Here is an 18,006-nt window from a genome sequence, read left to right on the forward strand (position 1 = left end):
GCTGTTTCAGCCGATGAATTTTCGTTAATTCATAAAACTTCGGCAAATAAGATGTATGGAGGTCCTAGTCGGAACGAACCGTGGCGTAAATCCACTCAGCCTGGTAAATTTCGGCGTGATTTTGTTAGAGGCCAAGATAAAAATGTGTGTAATATTTGTCATACATTTGGTCATTGGAAAACTGAGTGTCCGATGTTAAAAATGAGAGAAACGTCCAAAACCAACTCAAAATTTCCGCCTGTGAAACCTGTTGCTTTAGCCGTTTCAGCCTTGTCTCATTCCCATGAGCAAAAAATGTTCCTCTCCATCGACTTTTTCTGCAGTCTGATTTAATTCAGGGTGAAGTGGTAATTGGTGTTCGTCCTTGTTTGCCTGTTGAGGGAATACAGGTTATGCTAGGGAATGATTTGGCTGGAAACCGTGTTTGGAAAGATTGTTTGTCAAACTTGGTGGTGACTCCGTCTCCAATAATTCATGAATCGAAGAATGAAGGTTTTTTCCGTTTTTCATTACCACGGTTTTGCCGTCCTGTGCAGTAACACGGGCTATGTCAAAGAATCAAACGGTTGATAAATGTGACAGTCCAAAGGAGACGAGTACAATTTTTGGCCAAAAAAACCCTATTAAAAGGAACTTTCTCTCTCTTAATAAGGTTTTTTGGCCAAAATTAAAGCGGGATGTTTCTAGTTACATTAAGTCGTGTCATACTTGCCAACTACCGGGAAAACCTAACCAGGCGATAAAATCAGCACCCCTTTAATCCAATCCCTGTGATAAGTCAACCTTTTGAGTATTTGCTAGTGGACTGTGTTGGCCCTTTGCCAAAGTCAAAATCAGGCAGCGAGTACTTATTTACGGTTATGTGTCAGGTAACACGTTATCCGTCTGCTTACCCGCTTCGCTTTATTACTGCGAAAAATGTCTTGAAAGCACTTACTCAGTTTATTTCTGTCTTTGGAATACCACGAGTTATTCAATCGGACCAAGGTAATAATTTTACATCTAATATGTTTGGTCAAATATTAAAACAACTTCACATTAAACATAAGCTTTCCAGTGCCTACCATGCACAGAGCCAGGGAGCTCTAGAAAGATTTCACCAAACATTGAAATCTTTACAACGATCGTATTGTACTCAGATGGGGAAAGACTGGGAAGCTGGTTTACCCTGAATGCTGATGGCTGCTCGTGAGGCTTCACAGGAGAGTACAGGTTTTAGTCTGAACGAGCTTGTTTTTGGCCATGATATACAAGGTCCTTTGGATGTTTTGGCTGATGACTGGAAAAAATCTGATCCGCCGAAGAATGTTCTGACTTATGTTAGCGATTTTCGTAGGAAAAATTTTGTGGTTGGTCAAATAGCAAAAGCACATTTAGGTAAGGCTCAGGACCGGATGAAGAGCTTCTTTGATCGTCGTGCAGAAGTCAACAAGGTGATCGAGTACTGGCATTGTTGGATCGCCTTTTCAGGCTAAATTTGCTGGACCTTACACCGTTACACTCGTCAAATATCAGATCTTAATTATTTGATCGAAACTCCAGATCAAAATAAGAAAACCAGAGTATGTCACATAAACTTGCTAAAACCCTATTATGCATGTAAGGAGGCTGCTCTTATTGATAGTGACACGAACAAAATGATTGGGTCTGATATTAAACCTGTCCTTTTGACAGGAATGGTTGCAGTTGCTGATGTAACTCCCTCTGAAGAGTTTTATACTGGTGATTTGGTCCTACAAGGCCGTTTGCAAAACTCAGAGGCTCTTAAAACAGTATGTGATCGGCTCAAATATTTGGTGGAGGAGCAGCGTGCTGATTTGATTAATTTAATTTCGGAGTACGATTTCAGATATTCCATCATGTACTCATTTAATGGAGCACAATATTGATGTCGGGGATTCTGCACCTATTCGTCAGCATTATTATCGTGTTTCAGCAAATAAGAAAAAACATTTGGATGCTGAAATTGACTACATGCTTAAAAATGGTATCACAGAACCCTCATTTTCTAGCTGGGCGTCCCAGTCACTGCTGGTGAGTAAATCTGATGGCTCTTTTAGGTTCTGCACAGATTATCGAAAGGTAAATGCAGTTACCAAACCAAAATTATCCTAATCCAACTGCCAAAAAGGAATTAATGCATTTTTTGGGAATGGTGGGATTTTACCGTTGTTTCTGTCGGAATTTCTCTGTGATGGCTGCGCCTTTAACAAATTTGTTGCGTGGAACCGTGAAGCTCCATTGGAATCATATTTGTTGTTAACAGAAGCTCCAGTTTTGGCGGCTCCGAAATTTGACCAGACTTTTCAATTACAAGTAGATGCAAATAACATAGGCACAGGTGCAGTTTTGATACAGAAATCCGAGGAAGGTATTGAACATCCAGTTGCTTTCTTTTCCCGGAAATGTGATTTATATCAGTTAAATTATTCTGTAATTGAGAAAGAAGCATTGGCTTTAATATGGGCATTGCAACACTTTGATGTGTATGTTGGGGCGACGGAGGGACCTTTGGTCGTCTATACTGACCATAACCCATTAACATTTTTGCGCTCCTTACAAAGCCCAAATCTGACGGGTCTCCTGCTTCCCCGCTCTGGCCGGCCAGTGGGTGGCGCTGTGCCGCTAAATCGTGTGCACCTGTTGCTTGTTATTTCTCCTTATTTAAGTTTGGTGTTGATTGTGTTTAGGGGGATTTTTCTGCTTGGGTTCTGTTTGGGGTTGTTTTCTGTTGTGTTTCTTCCTTATTTTGTAAGTATTGTTGTCCATTTGTGTTCTCCAATACACGATCACGTTTAAACTGCTAAAAAAATGCTTTTAAATAAAAGACAAAATGGTATTTTGGTAAGAGATAAACATCTCAGAATAAATGACTAAACACATTATCAAAGAAGTACAAGAACAAATCAGAAACACATGAAGATAATCTCCAATCAGAAAGAAGTAGAGGAACAATGACTTTATCTTGAGAGCTTCTTTACTGTCTGTTAAAGTTTTAAATTCTAACCAAAAATTCTGGATTTTATTTATTTATTTTTTTGTGTGATATTAAGTATGTACATTTTTGCATTTGTTAAATAGCTGGAGCCTCATTTACATAAATAAAAATATAAAAAAAATCTTGATAGACTATAGTGTGGATGAATGTTTATATTTTATACATTTATAAAATGCTGTGTGATGTGATTAGAGGTTGTGTGGTCCTACCTTCAATGTTCACCTGGAGAGTAGAACTGCCTTTACTTCTCCTGTCTACATCAAAGATGTTTAAAGTGTATGTTCCAGAGTCGTTCCTCTCTGCACTGGTTAGTATCATAGTTTTATTATCATTAACAAACTGCCATCTTGGGAGATGTGGTGTTGGTGTTGGGGAACTTTGTTTTTTTCTATATGTTAAGTTGAAACTAGTGGTCTTTAGTTCAAACCCATCCTCCAGCGGCATTTGCAGGTACAGTCGTTGTCCCACAGCTACATGACACGGTTTAATCTGATTAAATCTACAGACATGATCCTGAAACAGTGAACCTGCAGAGGAAGAAAAAAATCATCAGCATTCTGTTAATATTATTGTAAACTGAAACACACCTCTGATCTGTATAAACTTCAAAACTGTGTTTATCTTCTCCAACTGATTTACTTGTTTGCTGGATTTTATTTGGAAAAAATGGCATCAGTGATTAAGCAATAAATAAATATTTAAAATTCTGTTCAGCATTAAATTAGAATTTTTCACCAAAATCATCCATAGACTCGAATTTACTTATATACAAAATACAAAGCGTTATATTCTATATTATAATATGATATAAACTGTATACTGTATATATAAAACATGAAAAATGACAATATAGATGATGCACCTTTTGCCCAAAATTTCCAATAAAATATATATTGAATGTTGTATAATCATTTATGTAGGAGCTTATTGTCTTTATGTATTGTGATGAGATATTTTTGTCAGATAACTTTAGACAACTTTAAAGCTACATGTTAACAGTGATGATGTAAAAGAAAAGTCTGCACAGGGTTAAGCATTAGGATCAATTCTGTATGTCAACATGTCATTTATAAAATAAATATTAGACAAGAGTGTCTGTGGGAGTGTAAAGTAAACTTAAACTTTTGTTAAGGAGCAGGTGGGATTATTAAAGACTGTATATGGGGACTGGCAGGATTAGTCAAGGCTGTCCTCAGGATGTGTCTGGATCTGGCTGTTTTGTCTCTGTGTTCACAAACTGCTGCATTGGAATTTTATTCATTAAATCATTCTTTTATAAAAGACAGACTCACCAGGACATTGGTGGAGTTCAGCAGTATTGTGGTCACGGCTGACATGATTTTCTACAAGGCAGGTGATGTTTCCTTGATGGACTTGTTCCAGTGTAACAGTGCTGGTCCCGTTCTCCAGTTGAGGGAGTGTGTTAAAGTCAGAAGTCCAGCTGAAGTGAAGGTTGTCTCCATCAGCAGAACAGGTCACTTTCATGACACCAGAGGACAAGCAGCTGTAGGACACATTCACTGAGGACACCTGAGCTGTAGATTAGAGAGAAACACCTCAGAATAAATTACTAAACACATGATCAAACCAGAAATACAAGAGCAAATCAGAAACAAAACTAAATAATCTTATAGATATAGCAAAAAATAATTAATTTCTAACAACATTAAAACACATTGTTTTTGTTAATCTGTATATTTCTGCATTTTTAATTAGGTGGAGCCTCATTTGCATAAATAAATATGAAAATATAAAAGAAAAACTTGAGAGACTATAGTGTGGATAAATGTTTATATTTTATACATTTATGAAATAATTTGTAGTGTTCTGTGTGATGTGATTAGAGGTTGTGTGGTCCTACCTTCAATGTTCACCTGGAGAGTAGAATTGCTTTTATTTGTCCCGTTTACATCAAAGATGTTTAAAGTGTATGTTCCAGAGTCGCTCCTCTCTGCACTGGTTAGTATCATAGTTTTATTATCATTAACAAACTGCCATCTTGGGAGACGTGGTGTTGGTGGGGAACTTTGGGTTTTTCTATATCTTAAAATTAAACCAGTGGTCTGTAGGACAAACCCATCCTCCAGCGGTATTTGCAGGTGCAGTCGTTGTCCCACAGCTACATAACACTGATTACTCTGAGTAAATCTACAGACAACATGATTCTGAAACAGTGAACCTGCAGAGGAAGAAAAAATCATCAGCATTCTGTTAATATTATTGTAAACTGAAACACACCTCTGATCTGTATAAACTTTAAAACAGTATCTTCTACAAGTGATTATTTACACAGTCGTTAAAATTTCTTTACAATTAAAATGGCAGGGAAATCATACTAACATCACAGTTGATTAAAGGATAAATGATATTTCAGAAAACCTTTCTCTGAGGTAGAATTTTTCAACCAATATCATCCAAATACTATTTTACAAATAATGCAAAATTGCAGAAAATAGATGATGCACCATTTGTATGAAAACACATATATATATATATATATATATATATATATACACATATGAAACCTCATCGTAAGATCTTCACACACCGAAATCGGCACGTATTGAACAAGACACGCAATCCAGCGCAAACCCGACAAACGGAACACAACACACGTGTATAGCAGCACATGCAAAACTTTTCTCCTCGTGCTTTCTGCTGTCCGACGTGCACCGACGTCACACGCACGCGCTTAAAGGGACCCGTTTTCTTTTTTCTTTTTGTAATTTACTTTATAAGAATCATAGAAATAAAGGTCCCAAATCATATATATATATATATATATATATATATATATATATATATATATATATATATATATATATATATATATATATATATATATACACAAATAATATATATAGTAGCTTTATAGAAATATAGAAAAACAATTACGAAGTTTAAAATGAAATTAATATTTCTCTATTTGAATTTGGTTATGTATTTATATTGTATTGTATATTATTAGATTTTTGTCATTTCGCCCAGCCATAATCTGTACTGTGAAAACTTTACTTGCTTTAGACTCCTTTAAATCTACATCTTAACACTGATGATGTGTAACACTCTCACAGAACATCCTCCAAGATCCAAACCAGTCTGGCTGTAAAGCAGCACATTCGACACAGACAGCCCAGAGTTAATGTATTCAATGTTAGAGACTTAAAAGCACTTTTGTACATCGCTCTGGATAAGTGTGTCTGTCACATGCTGTAAATGTAAATGTAATTAATGGAAAAGAAAATTGGAAACAGGGTTAAACAATAGGATCAGAATTATTATACATTAAAATATATTTTAGACAGTTTAGCGCTTTTGGAGGTAAATTTGGCAATTTCTTAGAATATATTTATTTTTTCCTAAAACATAAATTGATTGATGAAGTTATTCACAGAAATAACATTCCCTACTTTTGAAGTGCAGGAAGTTTTCATTAAAAGCTGACCGATTTACTGATATCTGATCTCACAGGTTTAAACTACATTTAGACCATTTCTCATTTCATAAAGCAGGAACTGTACAACTGCACATGTAGTAAATAAAGGAATCATGCATTATTAGAGGATAAAACTTACCCATGACAACGTGGGTGTAAATCAACAGGACTCCAAAAATGACCTGTATTCTCATTTTGTCCAGAGAACAATCCTCTCTCTGTACTTGATGGAGATCTTGGACCTGACTGATGAACGACTACAAAAGCAAGATGAAGCTTCTTTTACAGAACTAATAATACTTTACTGAGAAACAGGAAGTTCCATACACCATCTACACCCCTTGATTTAGAAGTGGTAAAGCAGCCCTGTGGTTTGTTCATCTTGTCTGGGTAAGTATTTTTCACACTCTCACAACAGCCTGGTCCTTTTTAGATCTCATCATTGTTGTGTTTCCCATTTCCCCATGATCACATACACCTGTGTTGGATTATCTCTTTAGTGCGACATCATTTAAGTTCCTGTTTTCTCATTGTGTCTTGGTCTTGTTACTGTTGATGCTACAGTGTGTCTCATCCTTGTCCTCATGTTTGTATCTTTTCATTCCTAGTGTTTTTGTTTAGAGTTGTCCTGCTTCACATATTTAGTTCTTTTTGCACATTATAATAAATAAACTGTTTTCACTGTTTTTTTTTAAATGCAAAAGACCCTTAACCCTCTGTTTGAGCTGCTAAAATTATAGTATACTGTAATGTCATTTTATCTCTTTTGGTGAAACATGGTCCCAGGTAAGTTATATTTTTGGAGCTGTGTATAAAAAAAGAGAAAAAGAAATGGGAACCGATTTGCTAAAACCTTTCCATAATATTAGGGAATGGTGAAATGCTTGTGTTGACAGGATATGCCCAAAGCAAGGTTTTGCTCCATGATTATGTGCCTGAAGCTCTACTCTTACACTAGGTGGGCCTGGATGAGGCAGTTTGTAGTTGGGAAAAGCACAGAAGCATTAACTCCTGGCTCTAAGGGATCTAAGTTCATATGACGGCCAATGCGTAAGGTGAGCAGATCTGTCTGTATGGTTCTGGGCCCGGCAGCCAAAAGGCACCCTTCCAGGGCATGAACTGGTAGGGGCTGCGGAAGTGCCTTCTAACGGAGATTCAAGCCATGATCAATAAAAAATATATTAACTATAACTATAGTCTCTCTCAATATTTCATTTTACAGTTTAATATTTTTATTCAAATGAGGCTTCATTTAATTAAAAATGCAGAAGTATATATATATATTGTGATGTTCTTCTAATTTCTTTGTATGATTTTGCTTTGATTTTGTGTTTATTTGTTATGGTGTCCATAGTAATTCATCCCGAAGTGTTTATCTTCCTCGGGGAAGACAAACCTTTTCTTCCTCGGGGAAGACAAACCTGGAGACAACCTTTACTTCAGCTGGACTTCTGCGTTAAACACTCAGTTGGAGGGCAACAACAAAACTCTCGTACTGGATAAAATGCATATTAAAAAAGTCACCTGTCATGTCGAATATCACGTCAGTCATGCCTGACGTCAGTCACTGAACTGCCAAAATGTACCAGTGAGTCTGTCTTTTTTAAAAAAAACATTAGAAAATATTTATTCTGTTTTTATACTTCTGTAAAAATGCCTTGAGACAATGTCCATCGTTGAAGTGCTTATACACATACAGTAAATTGAATTGAAAATAATGAATTAAGCAACAGTTACAGTAATTAACAGTCATCAGCATTAATGTCACTACTCATGCCCTGGTAAATACAAAGGCAAAACTGTAGGATCAAAAGCTTTCATGTTTTAAACTTTAAATGGTTATATTACTGAGAAATAGTATATCCTGAGTTAACTGATGACATCGCTAACACTGCTATCCAGTGGCTTTTACCTAGTGACAACATCCCCTTTATATTTTAAGCCCTCTGTAATGCTGTGATTCTACAGTGGCAACAATTTAATAAAATATTAAATTTTTTTGAAATGTAAATCTAATTTTTAAGTCCTATGTACAGAATGTGTGAATGCTGAAATAAAATCTGTTATTATTTGTTATTATTGATGATTTTAGTATTTTTAATGTAACTCACCTACACACTCATTTGTTCTAAACTGTTGTATTGTCTGTATATACTGTAGCATACAGTTAAGGAGGAACAGTGACAGGAAGAATGTCATCAAGAAGGGCAACCATTGACTACAATCATATGCCCTTTAAAATGTCTAAACTGTCTAGGGTGTGTGTGTGTGTGTGTGTGTGTGTGTGTGTGTGTGTGTGTGTGTGTGTGTGTGTGTCTCATCCAGACTGTCCACCCTCTTGAGTCCCCTGGGAAAGGCTCCTGCTCAAGAGTCCAGGGTTTACTAATCTACCCCGGTTACTGCAGTATGTTATTTGCAAAGCATCTTAAACCTAAAAAGAGCTCAAAAGGATCAAAACGTTTTTACAATACCTCATGTAATTGCTGCTATGATACTAATGTGTTCCTTCCAGTATTTCTGCACACGTAATATTGATTGAACATACAGTATTTATACTGGTCACTGTTTTTGTGTATTGTCTTGTATTTTTTGTTTGAACTGTCTTCTGTCCTGCACTGTCATGTTTGTCTTGTCCTGCACTGTTTGCACCAGGTTACACAGACACACTTTATGTATCTAGGACTAACTTACTAAGTCCTTCGCTCTGTCTTTGTTCTATGTAGCTCCCTGATCCTGGAGAAACGTTGTCTCATTTCACTGTGTACTGCAACAGCTATATATGGTTGAAATGACAATAAAAGCTTCTTGACTTGGTGACGTTCTTCCTGTCACTGATCCTCCTTAACTGTATGCTACAGTATATAGAGACAATAGAACAGTCTAGAACACATGAGTGTGTAGGTTTTATTTCAGCATTTACACATTCATTACATAGGACTTAAATTTAGAACTTGATTTACATTTCAATATTGAAAATTATATATTTTTTTGCCTTTGTAGCATCAAAGCATTACATTGTGGTTAGAATATTAGAACTAAAACATAAACAAAATTAGCACTCAATATAATATGAATAATGAGGCTGAATTAATAAATTTTTTTAAACACAGCAAATAATCCAAAACAGAGAGCAATAGCAAGGTCGGTAAGCAGATAGCACTGTTACACTGTTATGGTAATGGTTACAGTTTTATCAGGTTTTAGTCTGGATGAGATGGAGAACGATGCCTGCTCATATAGAGGAGATCAGCCACGGACTGCCTCTTCTAATCCTTGTTCAGGGTTACAGAGCTTCCTGGTCCTGATATTTGGATGGAAAAAATAAAGCTCAGTTGATCAGCTTTAGACAAAACATCAGTTTTAGACTTTCAGTTTTCTAGTTCCTGGTCTTCTGTTTTTTACATCTTAGCACATACTTTAAATTCAAATACAGACTTTTTTTATATGTCAATTTTTTATTTATTCCAAGCTAAAAAAGTATTAAAGTCTTACTCTCGTGTCCTCTGTTTCCTGTAGATTCTGGGGTAAATGTACAGTGTGCCCACTAACACAGACAGCAGGATGATGACCTCAAAGAGCCACACGAGCACAAACACAATCATGTAATCTGAGAGAGAGAGAGAGAGAGAGAGAGAGAGAGAGAGTGAGATAGAGCAACTTCTCATATTAAGCAGATCATCAAGATAAAATCAACACAATCAGCATGGGCTAATAAACACACTGTCCACTTTAATAGGAAAACCTGGAAATACTGTATGTGGCAGAAGCGCAGCAGGTAAAGAACATCTCTTAATGTTCACCTATTGATCTCTATGACTTTAACCATAGCATGAATGTTGGGTTTAAACATTTTTACACCTTGATGAGAGACGTAGAGACTGTTGTATGTAAAAGTCCCACAAGATCTGCAGTTTATGCAGCTCATCTGGTACCATCAACAATGCAACAATAAAAGTCAAAGAAATCAAACACATGATTGGCTGATTAGATAACTTCATTACTGTCTACAGGTGTTTCTAATAAAGTGGACAGTGCAGGAAAGTAAGAAGCCATAACAATCAAACACATAATTGAACCAAAAATATCAGAGGAAATTAAAAAACCTGCAACATTAACGCAAATATATATGTGAGAAATAAACATGTAAGTTTCTAACAACATTAAAAGCCTAGATTGTTTTATGTTGTTTGGTTAATATGTACATTACAAGTTATTTTATAAATGTATAGAAACATTTTACACTTTTGAGCATTCAGTAAAATATGACTGATGAGATATTTGTGAGTGGGATTAGTCAAAAATGTCTGTGTGAGTGTGTGGGGTTAATCACTAGTGTCTGTGTGTGTGTGTGGGGTTAATCACTAATGTCTGTGTGAGTGTGTGGGGTTAATCACTAATGTCTGTGTGAGTGTGTGGGGTTAATCACTAATGTCTGTGTGAGTGTGTGGGGTTAATCACTAATGTCTGTGTGAGTGCGTGGGGTTAATCACTAATGTCTGTGTGAGTGCGTGGGGTTAATCACTAATGTCTGTGTGAGTGCGTGGGGTTAATCACTAATGTCTGTGTGAGTGCGTGGGGTTAATCACTAGTGTCTGTGTGAGTGTGTGGGGTTAATCACTAATGTCTGTGTGAGTGTGTGGGGTTAATCACTAATGTCTGTGTGAGTGTGTGGGGTTAATCACTAATGTCTGTGAGTGTGTGGGGTTAATCACTAGTGTCTGTGTGAGTGTGTGGGGTTAATCACTAATGTCTGTGTGAGTGCGTGGGGTTAATCACTAATGTCTGTGTGAGTGCGTGGGGTTAATCACTAGTGTCTGTGTGAGTGTGTGGGGTTAATCACTAATGTCTGTGTGAGTGTGTGGGGTTAATCACTAATGTCTGTGTGAGTGTGTGGGGTTAATCACTAATGTCTGTGAGTGTGTGGGGTTAATCACTAGTGTCTGTGTGAGTGTGTGGGGTTAATCACTAATGTCTGTGTGAGTGTGTGGGGTTAATCACTAGTGTCTGTGTGAGTGTGTGGGGTTAATCACTAGTGTCTGTGTGAGTGTGTGGGGTTAATCACTAATGTCTGTGTGAGTGTGTTGGGTTAATCCCTAATGCCTGTGTGAGTGTGTGGAGATAATCACTAATGTCCGTGTGTGGGGTTAATCATTAACATCTGTGTGAGTGTGTGGGGTTAATCACTAAATTCTGTGTGTGGGGTTAATCACTAATGTCTGTGTGAGTGTGTGGGGTTAATCACTAATGTCTGTGTGAGTGTGTGGGGTTAATCACTAGTGTGTGTGGGTGTGTGGGGTTAATCACTAATGCCTGTGTGAGTGTGTGGGGTTAATCACTATGTCTGTGTGAGTGTGTGGGGTTAATCACTAATGTCTGTGTGAGTGTGTGGGGTTAATCACTATGTCTGTGTGAGTGTGTGGGGTTAATCACTAATGTCTGTGTGAGTGTGTGGGGTTAATCACTAGTGTCTGTGTGAGTGTGTGGGGTTAATCACTATGTCTGTGTGAGTGTGTGGGGTTAATCACTATGTCTGTGTGAGTGTGTGGGGTTAATCACTAATGTCTGTGAGAGTGTGTGGGGTTAATCCCTAATGTCTGTGTGAGTGTGTGGGGTTAATCCCTAATGTCTGTGTGAGTGTGTGGGGTTAATCACTAATGTCTGTGAGAGTGTGTGGGGTTAATCACTAATGTCTGTGTGAGTGTGTGGGGTTAATCACTAATGTCTGTGTGAGTGTGTGGGGTTAATCACTAATGTCTGTGTGAGTGTGTGGGGTTAATCACTAATGTCTGTGTGAGTGTGTGGGGTTAATCACTAATGTCTGTGGATGAGTAAAAAGAATTATTTAGTAGCATCTGTTAAAAGTGAAAGTTAAAATTTATAGAGGAGCAACAATGAGAAATCAAATATTATGAATGAGCAGGTGGGATTATTTAAGACTTTATGACAGGCAGGATTAGTCAAGGCTGTCCTCAGGATGTGTCTGGATCTGGCTGTTTTGTCTCTGTGTTCACAAACTGCTGCATTGGAATTTTATTCATTAAATCCTTCTTTATAAAAGACAGACTCACCAGGACATTGGTGGAGTTCAGCAGTATCGTGGTGACGGCTGACATGATTTTCTACATGGCAGGTGATGTTTCCTTGATGGTCTTGTTCCAGTGTGACAGTGCTGGTCCCGTTCTCCAGTTGAGGGAGTGTGTTAAAGTCAGAAGTCCAGCTGAAGTGAAGGTTGTCTCCATCAGCAGAACAGTTCACTTTCATGACTCCAGAGGACAAGCAGCTGTAGGACACTTTCACTGAGGACACCTGAGCTGTAGATTAGAGACAAACACCTCTGAATAAATTACTAAACACATTATCAAACCAGAAATACAAGAACAAATCAGAAACACATGAAGATAATCTGAAATCAGAAAGAAGTAGAGGAACAATGACTTTATCCTGAAAGCTTCTTTACTGTCTGATAAAGTTTTAAATTCTAACATCAAAAATCCTGGATTTTTTTTTTTTTTTGTAAAATCAAGTATGTACATTTCTGCATTTTTAAGTGGATGAAGCCTCATTTACATAAATAAATATTAAAATATAAAACAAACTCTTGAGAGAGACTATAGTGTGGATGAATGTTTATATTTTATACATTTATGAAATAACTTGTAGTGTGCTGTGTGATGTGATTAGAGGTTGTGTGGTCCTACCTTCAATGTTCACCTGGAGAGTATAACTGCCTTTACTTCTCCCGTCTACATCAAAGATGTTTAAAGTGTATGTTCCAGAGTCGTTCCTCTCTGCACTGGTTAGTATCATAGTTTTATTATCATTAACAAACTGCCATCTTGGGAGATGTGGTGTTGGTGTTGGGGAACTTTGGTTTTTTCTATATGTTAAAATTAAACTAGTGGTCTTTAGTTCAAACCCATCCTCCAGCGGCATTTGCAGGTACAGTCGTTGTCCCACAGCTACATAACACGGTTTAATCTGATTAAATCTACAGACATGATCCTGAAACAGTGAACCTGCAGAGGAAGAAAAAATCATCAGCATTCTGTTAATATTATTGTAAACTGAAACACACCTCTGATCTGTGTAAACTTCAAACCTGTCTGTTTATCTTCTCCAACTGATTTACTTGTTTGCTTGATTTTATTTGGAAAAATGGCATCAGTGATTAAGCGATAAATAAATATTTCAGCAAACTTTTGCTTTCATTTAAAAATCTGTTCACCATTAAATTATCATTTTTCACCAAAATCATGCAAAGACTCGAATTTACTTATATACAAAATACAAAGCATTATATTATATTATATTTACACTGCAAATATTTTAGGAATATATATACATATCTTATCTAATAAATTATCAGATAATTAAGACTGTATATGGGGATTGGCAGGATTAGTCAAGGCTGTCCTCAGGATGTGTTTGCATCTGGCTGATTTGTCTCTGTGTTCACAAACTGCTGCATTAGATTTTTATTCATCAAATCCTTCTTTATAAAAGACAGACTCACCAGGACATTGGTGGAGTTCAGCAGTATCGTGGTCACGGCTCACATGATTTTCTACATGGCAGGTGATGTTTCCTTGATGGTCTTGTTCCAGTGTGACAGTGCTGGTCCCGTTCTCCAGTTGAGGGAGTGTGTTAAAGTCAGAAGTCCAGCTGAAGTGAAGGTTGTCTCCATCAGCAGAACAGGTCACTTTCATGACTCCAGAGGACAAGCAGCTGTAGGACACTTTCACTGAGGACACCTGAGCTGTAGATTAGAGATAAACACCTCAGAATAAATTACTAAACACATTATCAAACCAGAAATACAAGAACAAATCAGAAACAAAACAAAATAATCTCATAAATAGATATAGCAAAAAATAATTAATTTCTAACAACATTAAAACCCAAATTGTTTTTGTTAATCTGTATATTTCTGCATTTTTAATTAGATGAAGGATCATTTGCATAAATAAATATGAAAATATAAAACAAAAACTTGAGAGAGACTATAGTGTGGATAAATGTTTATATTTTATACATTTATGAAATAACTTGTAGTGTGCTGTGTGATGTGATTAGAGGTTGTGTGGTCCTACCTTCAATGTTCACCTGGAGAGTATAATTGCCTTTACTTCTCCCGTCTACATCATAGATGGCTAAAGTGTATGTTCCAGAGTCGTTCCTCTCTGCACTGGTTAGTATCATAGTTTTATTATCATTAACAAACTGCCATCTTGGGAAACGTGGTGTTGGTGGGGAACTTTGGGTTTTTCTATATCTTAAGATTAAACTAGTGGTCTTTAGGTCAAACCCATCCTCCTTGGGCATTTGCAGGTACAGTCGTTGTCCCACAGCTACATAACACGGTTTAATCTGATTATATCTACAGACAACATGATCCTGAAACAGTGAACCTGCAGAGGAAGAAAACATCATCATCATCATTCTGTTAATATTATTGTAAACTGAAACACACCTCTGATCTGTATAAACTTTAAAACAGTATCTTCTACAAGTGATTATTTACACAGTCGTTAAAATTTCTTTACAATTAAAATGGCAGGGAAATCATACTAACATCACAGCTGATTAAAGGATAAATGATATTTCAGAAAACCTTTCTCTGAGGTAGAATTTTTCAACCAATATCATCCAAATACTATTTTACAAATAATGCAAAATTGCGGAAATTAGATGATGCAGCATTTGTATGAAAACACTATATGTATATATATGAAACCTCATCGTAAGACCTTCACACACCGAACTCGGCACGTATTGAACAAGACACGCAATCCAGCGCAAACCCGACAAACGGAACACAACACACGTGTATAGCAGCACATGCAAAACTTTTCTCCTCGTGCTTTCTGCTGTCCGACGTGCACCGACGTCACACGCACGCGCTTAAAGGGACCCGTTTTCTTTTTTCTTTTTGTAATTTACTTCATTTAGATTCATAGAAATAAAGGTCACAAATCACCATCTGGATTATATATATATATAGTAGCTTTATAGAAATATAGAAAGACAATTACGAAGTTTAAAATGAAATTAATATTTATCTCTATTTGAATTTGGTTATGTATTTGTATTGTATTGTATATTGTTATTAGATTTTTGTCATTTCGCCCAGCCATAATCTGTACGTTGAAAACTTTACTTGCTTTAGACTCCTTTAAATCTACATCTTAACACTGATGATGTGTAACACTCTCACAGAACATCCTCCAAGATCCAAACCAGTCTGGCTGTAAAGCAGCACATTCGACACAGACAGCCCAGAGTTAATGTATTCAATGTTAGAGACTTAAAAGCACTTTTGTACATCGCTCTGGATAAGTGTGTCTGTCACATGCTGTAAATGTAAATGTCATTAATGGAAAAGAAAATTGGACACAGGGTTAAACAATAGGATCAGAATTATTATATATTAAACTATATTTTAGACAGTTTAGTGCTTTTGGAGGTAAATTTGTCAATTTTTCCTAAAACATAAATTGATTGATGAAGTTATTCACAGAAATAACATTCCCTACTTTTGAAGTGCAGGAAGTGTTCATTAAAAGCTGACCGATTTACTGATATCTGATCTCACAGGTTTAAACTACATTTAGACCATTTCTCATTTCATAAAGCAGAAACTGTACAACTGCACATGTAGTTAATAAATTAATCGTGCATTAATAGAGGATAAAACTTACCCATGACAACGTGGGTGTAAATCAACAGGACTCCAAAAATGACCTGTATTCTCATTTTGTCCAGAGAACAATCCTCTCTCTGTACTTGATGGAGATCTTGGACCTGAGTGATGAACGACTACAAAAGGAAGATGGAGCTTCTTTTACAGAACTAATACCACTTTACTGAGAAACAGGAAGTTCCATACACCATCTACAGCCTTTGACTTGAAAGTGGTAAAGCATCGCTGTGGTTTGTTCGTCTTGTTTAAGGAAATGTTTTACTCACTCACACTTACATGGTCATACAGGGTCTATAAACCTCTCATAACAACCTGGTCCTTATTAGGTCTCATCATTGTTTCATTTCCCCCATGATCACGTTCTCCTGTGTTGGATTATCACTTTAGTGCCGTGTGTCTCATCCTTGTCCTCATGTTTGTATCTTTTCCTTCCTAGTATCTTTTTGTTTAGAGTTGTCCTGCTTTTAGTTCTTTTTGCACATTATAATAAATAGAATCTGCACTTACATCTGCCTTTGTTTGTAAGTATTACCCATCCATGTAATCCTGATATCCTGAGTTTGATATTTTCCATGTTTATTTCAGATAAGTGTAAAAATGATTAAAAATCAATGATTCATCATTTCTCTTTTTTATTTCTTCATTTAATTGTTTTATTTTTAGAACCAAGCAGTTCAATTGCTCTTCACCAGGAACACAAGCTGAGAGACTTTAAAATTTTATTCTTTCTTCAAAAGCAAATATAATAACAAAGGATATGAGTTACAGCAATATGTTCTCTATTCATTATTACAATATAGATCAGCCAAGTTTCTGCCCATGAGTTAACAGGGGTGTAAAACCTCAGGTGTTAATTCTTAAAGCACGATTTCACACTCACTCATGAACGTGCGATATCGCACACACGCATGAACACAGTCAAACTGAACGACTTTTTTGGCATTATTTCAAAGAAAATAAAATGGAAACGTGCTCGAGTCTTATATATGATAGATAATACTATACATTAATAATAAAATAAACTAATTTGGCAATAAACAAAATAATTTTTTAAAATATCATTTTAACAAATACAAGTTACAGACATTGAAATCAATTCCAGAAAGTTTTAGACATAAACTGAAAATTCATTTAGAGCTGAACATTTTGGTCATTTAACACTTAAAAAAAGGTACAAAACAGCCTCATGAAACACTTCTTCTGTACAACTTTTTTCTTAAAGAGAAGCTGAAATGTTGGTGTTAAAATAATTTAGCAACTCAGTGTGTGAGCTGCTTACTAAGCTGCAGCTGTGTGGGTTCGACACTAAAAACTGCAACAAGAAACTTCCTTTTTATTTTCTCTTCTTTTTCATTTTCATCTAAACCCAAAAACCTTACACATGATTAAAGACCATGGTGATGGCATAAGTGTGTCTACAAGTAGAAAAAATAAAACAAGAAAAACAATAGCAAAACTTGTTTATTTTTATATATAAATCCCAATTTAAGGTACATTGTTTAATTTTAAATATTATATACAATAGACAGTTATTTCTGCTTATTGATATTTAATCCTTTATTTCTAAACAAGAATAAAGATATTTGTTAAGATCTCTTTGTTGTGCTGTGAGTACAGAGTCAGTGATGTGATGATGTGTGTGTGTGTGTGTGTGTGTGAGATGTGAGTGTTGTGATAGCTCAAGTGGTCAAGGCTCGGGGTTATTAGGGGTCAAGCCCCAGAAACAACACGCTGGCACTGTTGGGCCCTTAAACAAGGCCCTTAACCCTCCCTGCTACAGAGTGCTGTATCGTGACTGACCCTGTGCTCTGACCTCAAATTCCAAAGCTGGGATTTGTGAAGAAAGAATTTCACTGTGCTGTAATGTATATG

The 18,006-nt window shown here is 36.3% G+C and overlaps 2 protein-coding genes across 10 annotated transcripts in view; one reads left to right on the forward strand and one right to left on the reverse strand.

Moving 5' to 3' along the window:
* Window positions 1-18,006, reverse strand: part of LOC113648365 — a 261,316-nt gene that overhangs the window by 221,284 nt on the left and 22,026 nt on the right. For 3 of the 7 annotated variants that reach the window (XR_007137983.1, XM_047801193.1, XM_047801194.1), the window contains exons 7-11: window positions 14,525-14,842; window positions 13,948-14,190; window positions 13,133-13,450; window positions 4,291-4,533; window positions 3,208-3,525 (exon numbers count right to left, since the gene is read on the reverse strand). Coding sequence is in view for 6 of the 7 variants with exons in the window: in XM_047801193.1 (XP_047657149.1) it covers window positions 3,208-3,525; window positions 4,291-4,533; window positions 13,133-13,450; window positions 13,948-14,190; window positions 14,525-14,842 (1,440 nt within the window). In the remaining variant the exon portion in view is untranslated. The remainder of the gene's footprint in view (window positions 1-3,207; window positions 3,526-4,290; window positions 4,534-13,132; window positions 13,451-13,947; window positions 14,191-14,524; window positions 14,843-18,006) is intronic. The other 4 variants (XM_047801196.1, XM_047801195.1, XM_047801198.1 and 1 more) reach the window with 3 other exon arrangements.
* Window positions 1-18,006, forward strand: part of LOC113659134 (carcinoembryonic antigen-related cell adhesion molecule 5-like) — a 569,148-nt gene that overhangs the window by 160,769 nt on the left and 390,373 nt on the right. The gene's annotated exons all lie outside the window — the stretch shown is intronic.

This window comes from Tachysurus fulvidraco, chromosome 15, assembly GCF_022655615.1.
Source record: "Tachysurus fulvidraco isolate hzauxx_2018 chromosome 15, HZAU_PFXX_2.0, whole genome shotgun sequence".
NCBI classification, from domain to species: Eukaryota; Metazoa; Chordata; class Actinopteri; order Siluriformes; family Bagridae; genus Tachysurus; species Tachysurus fulvidraco.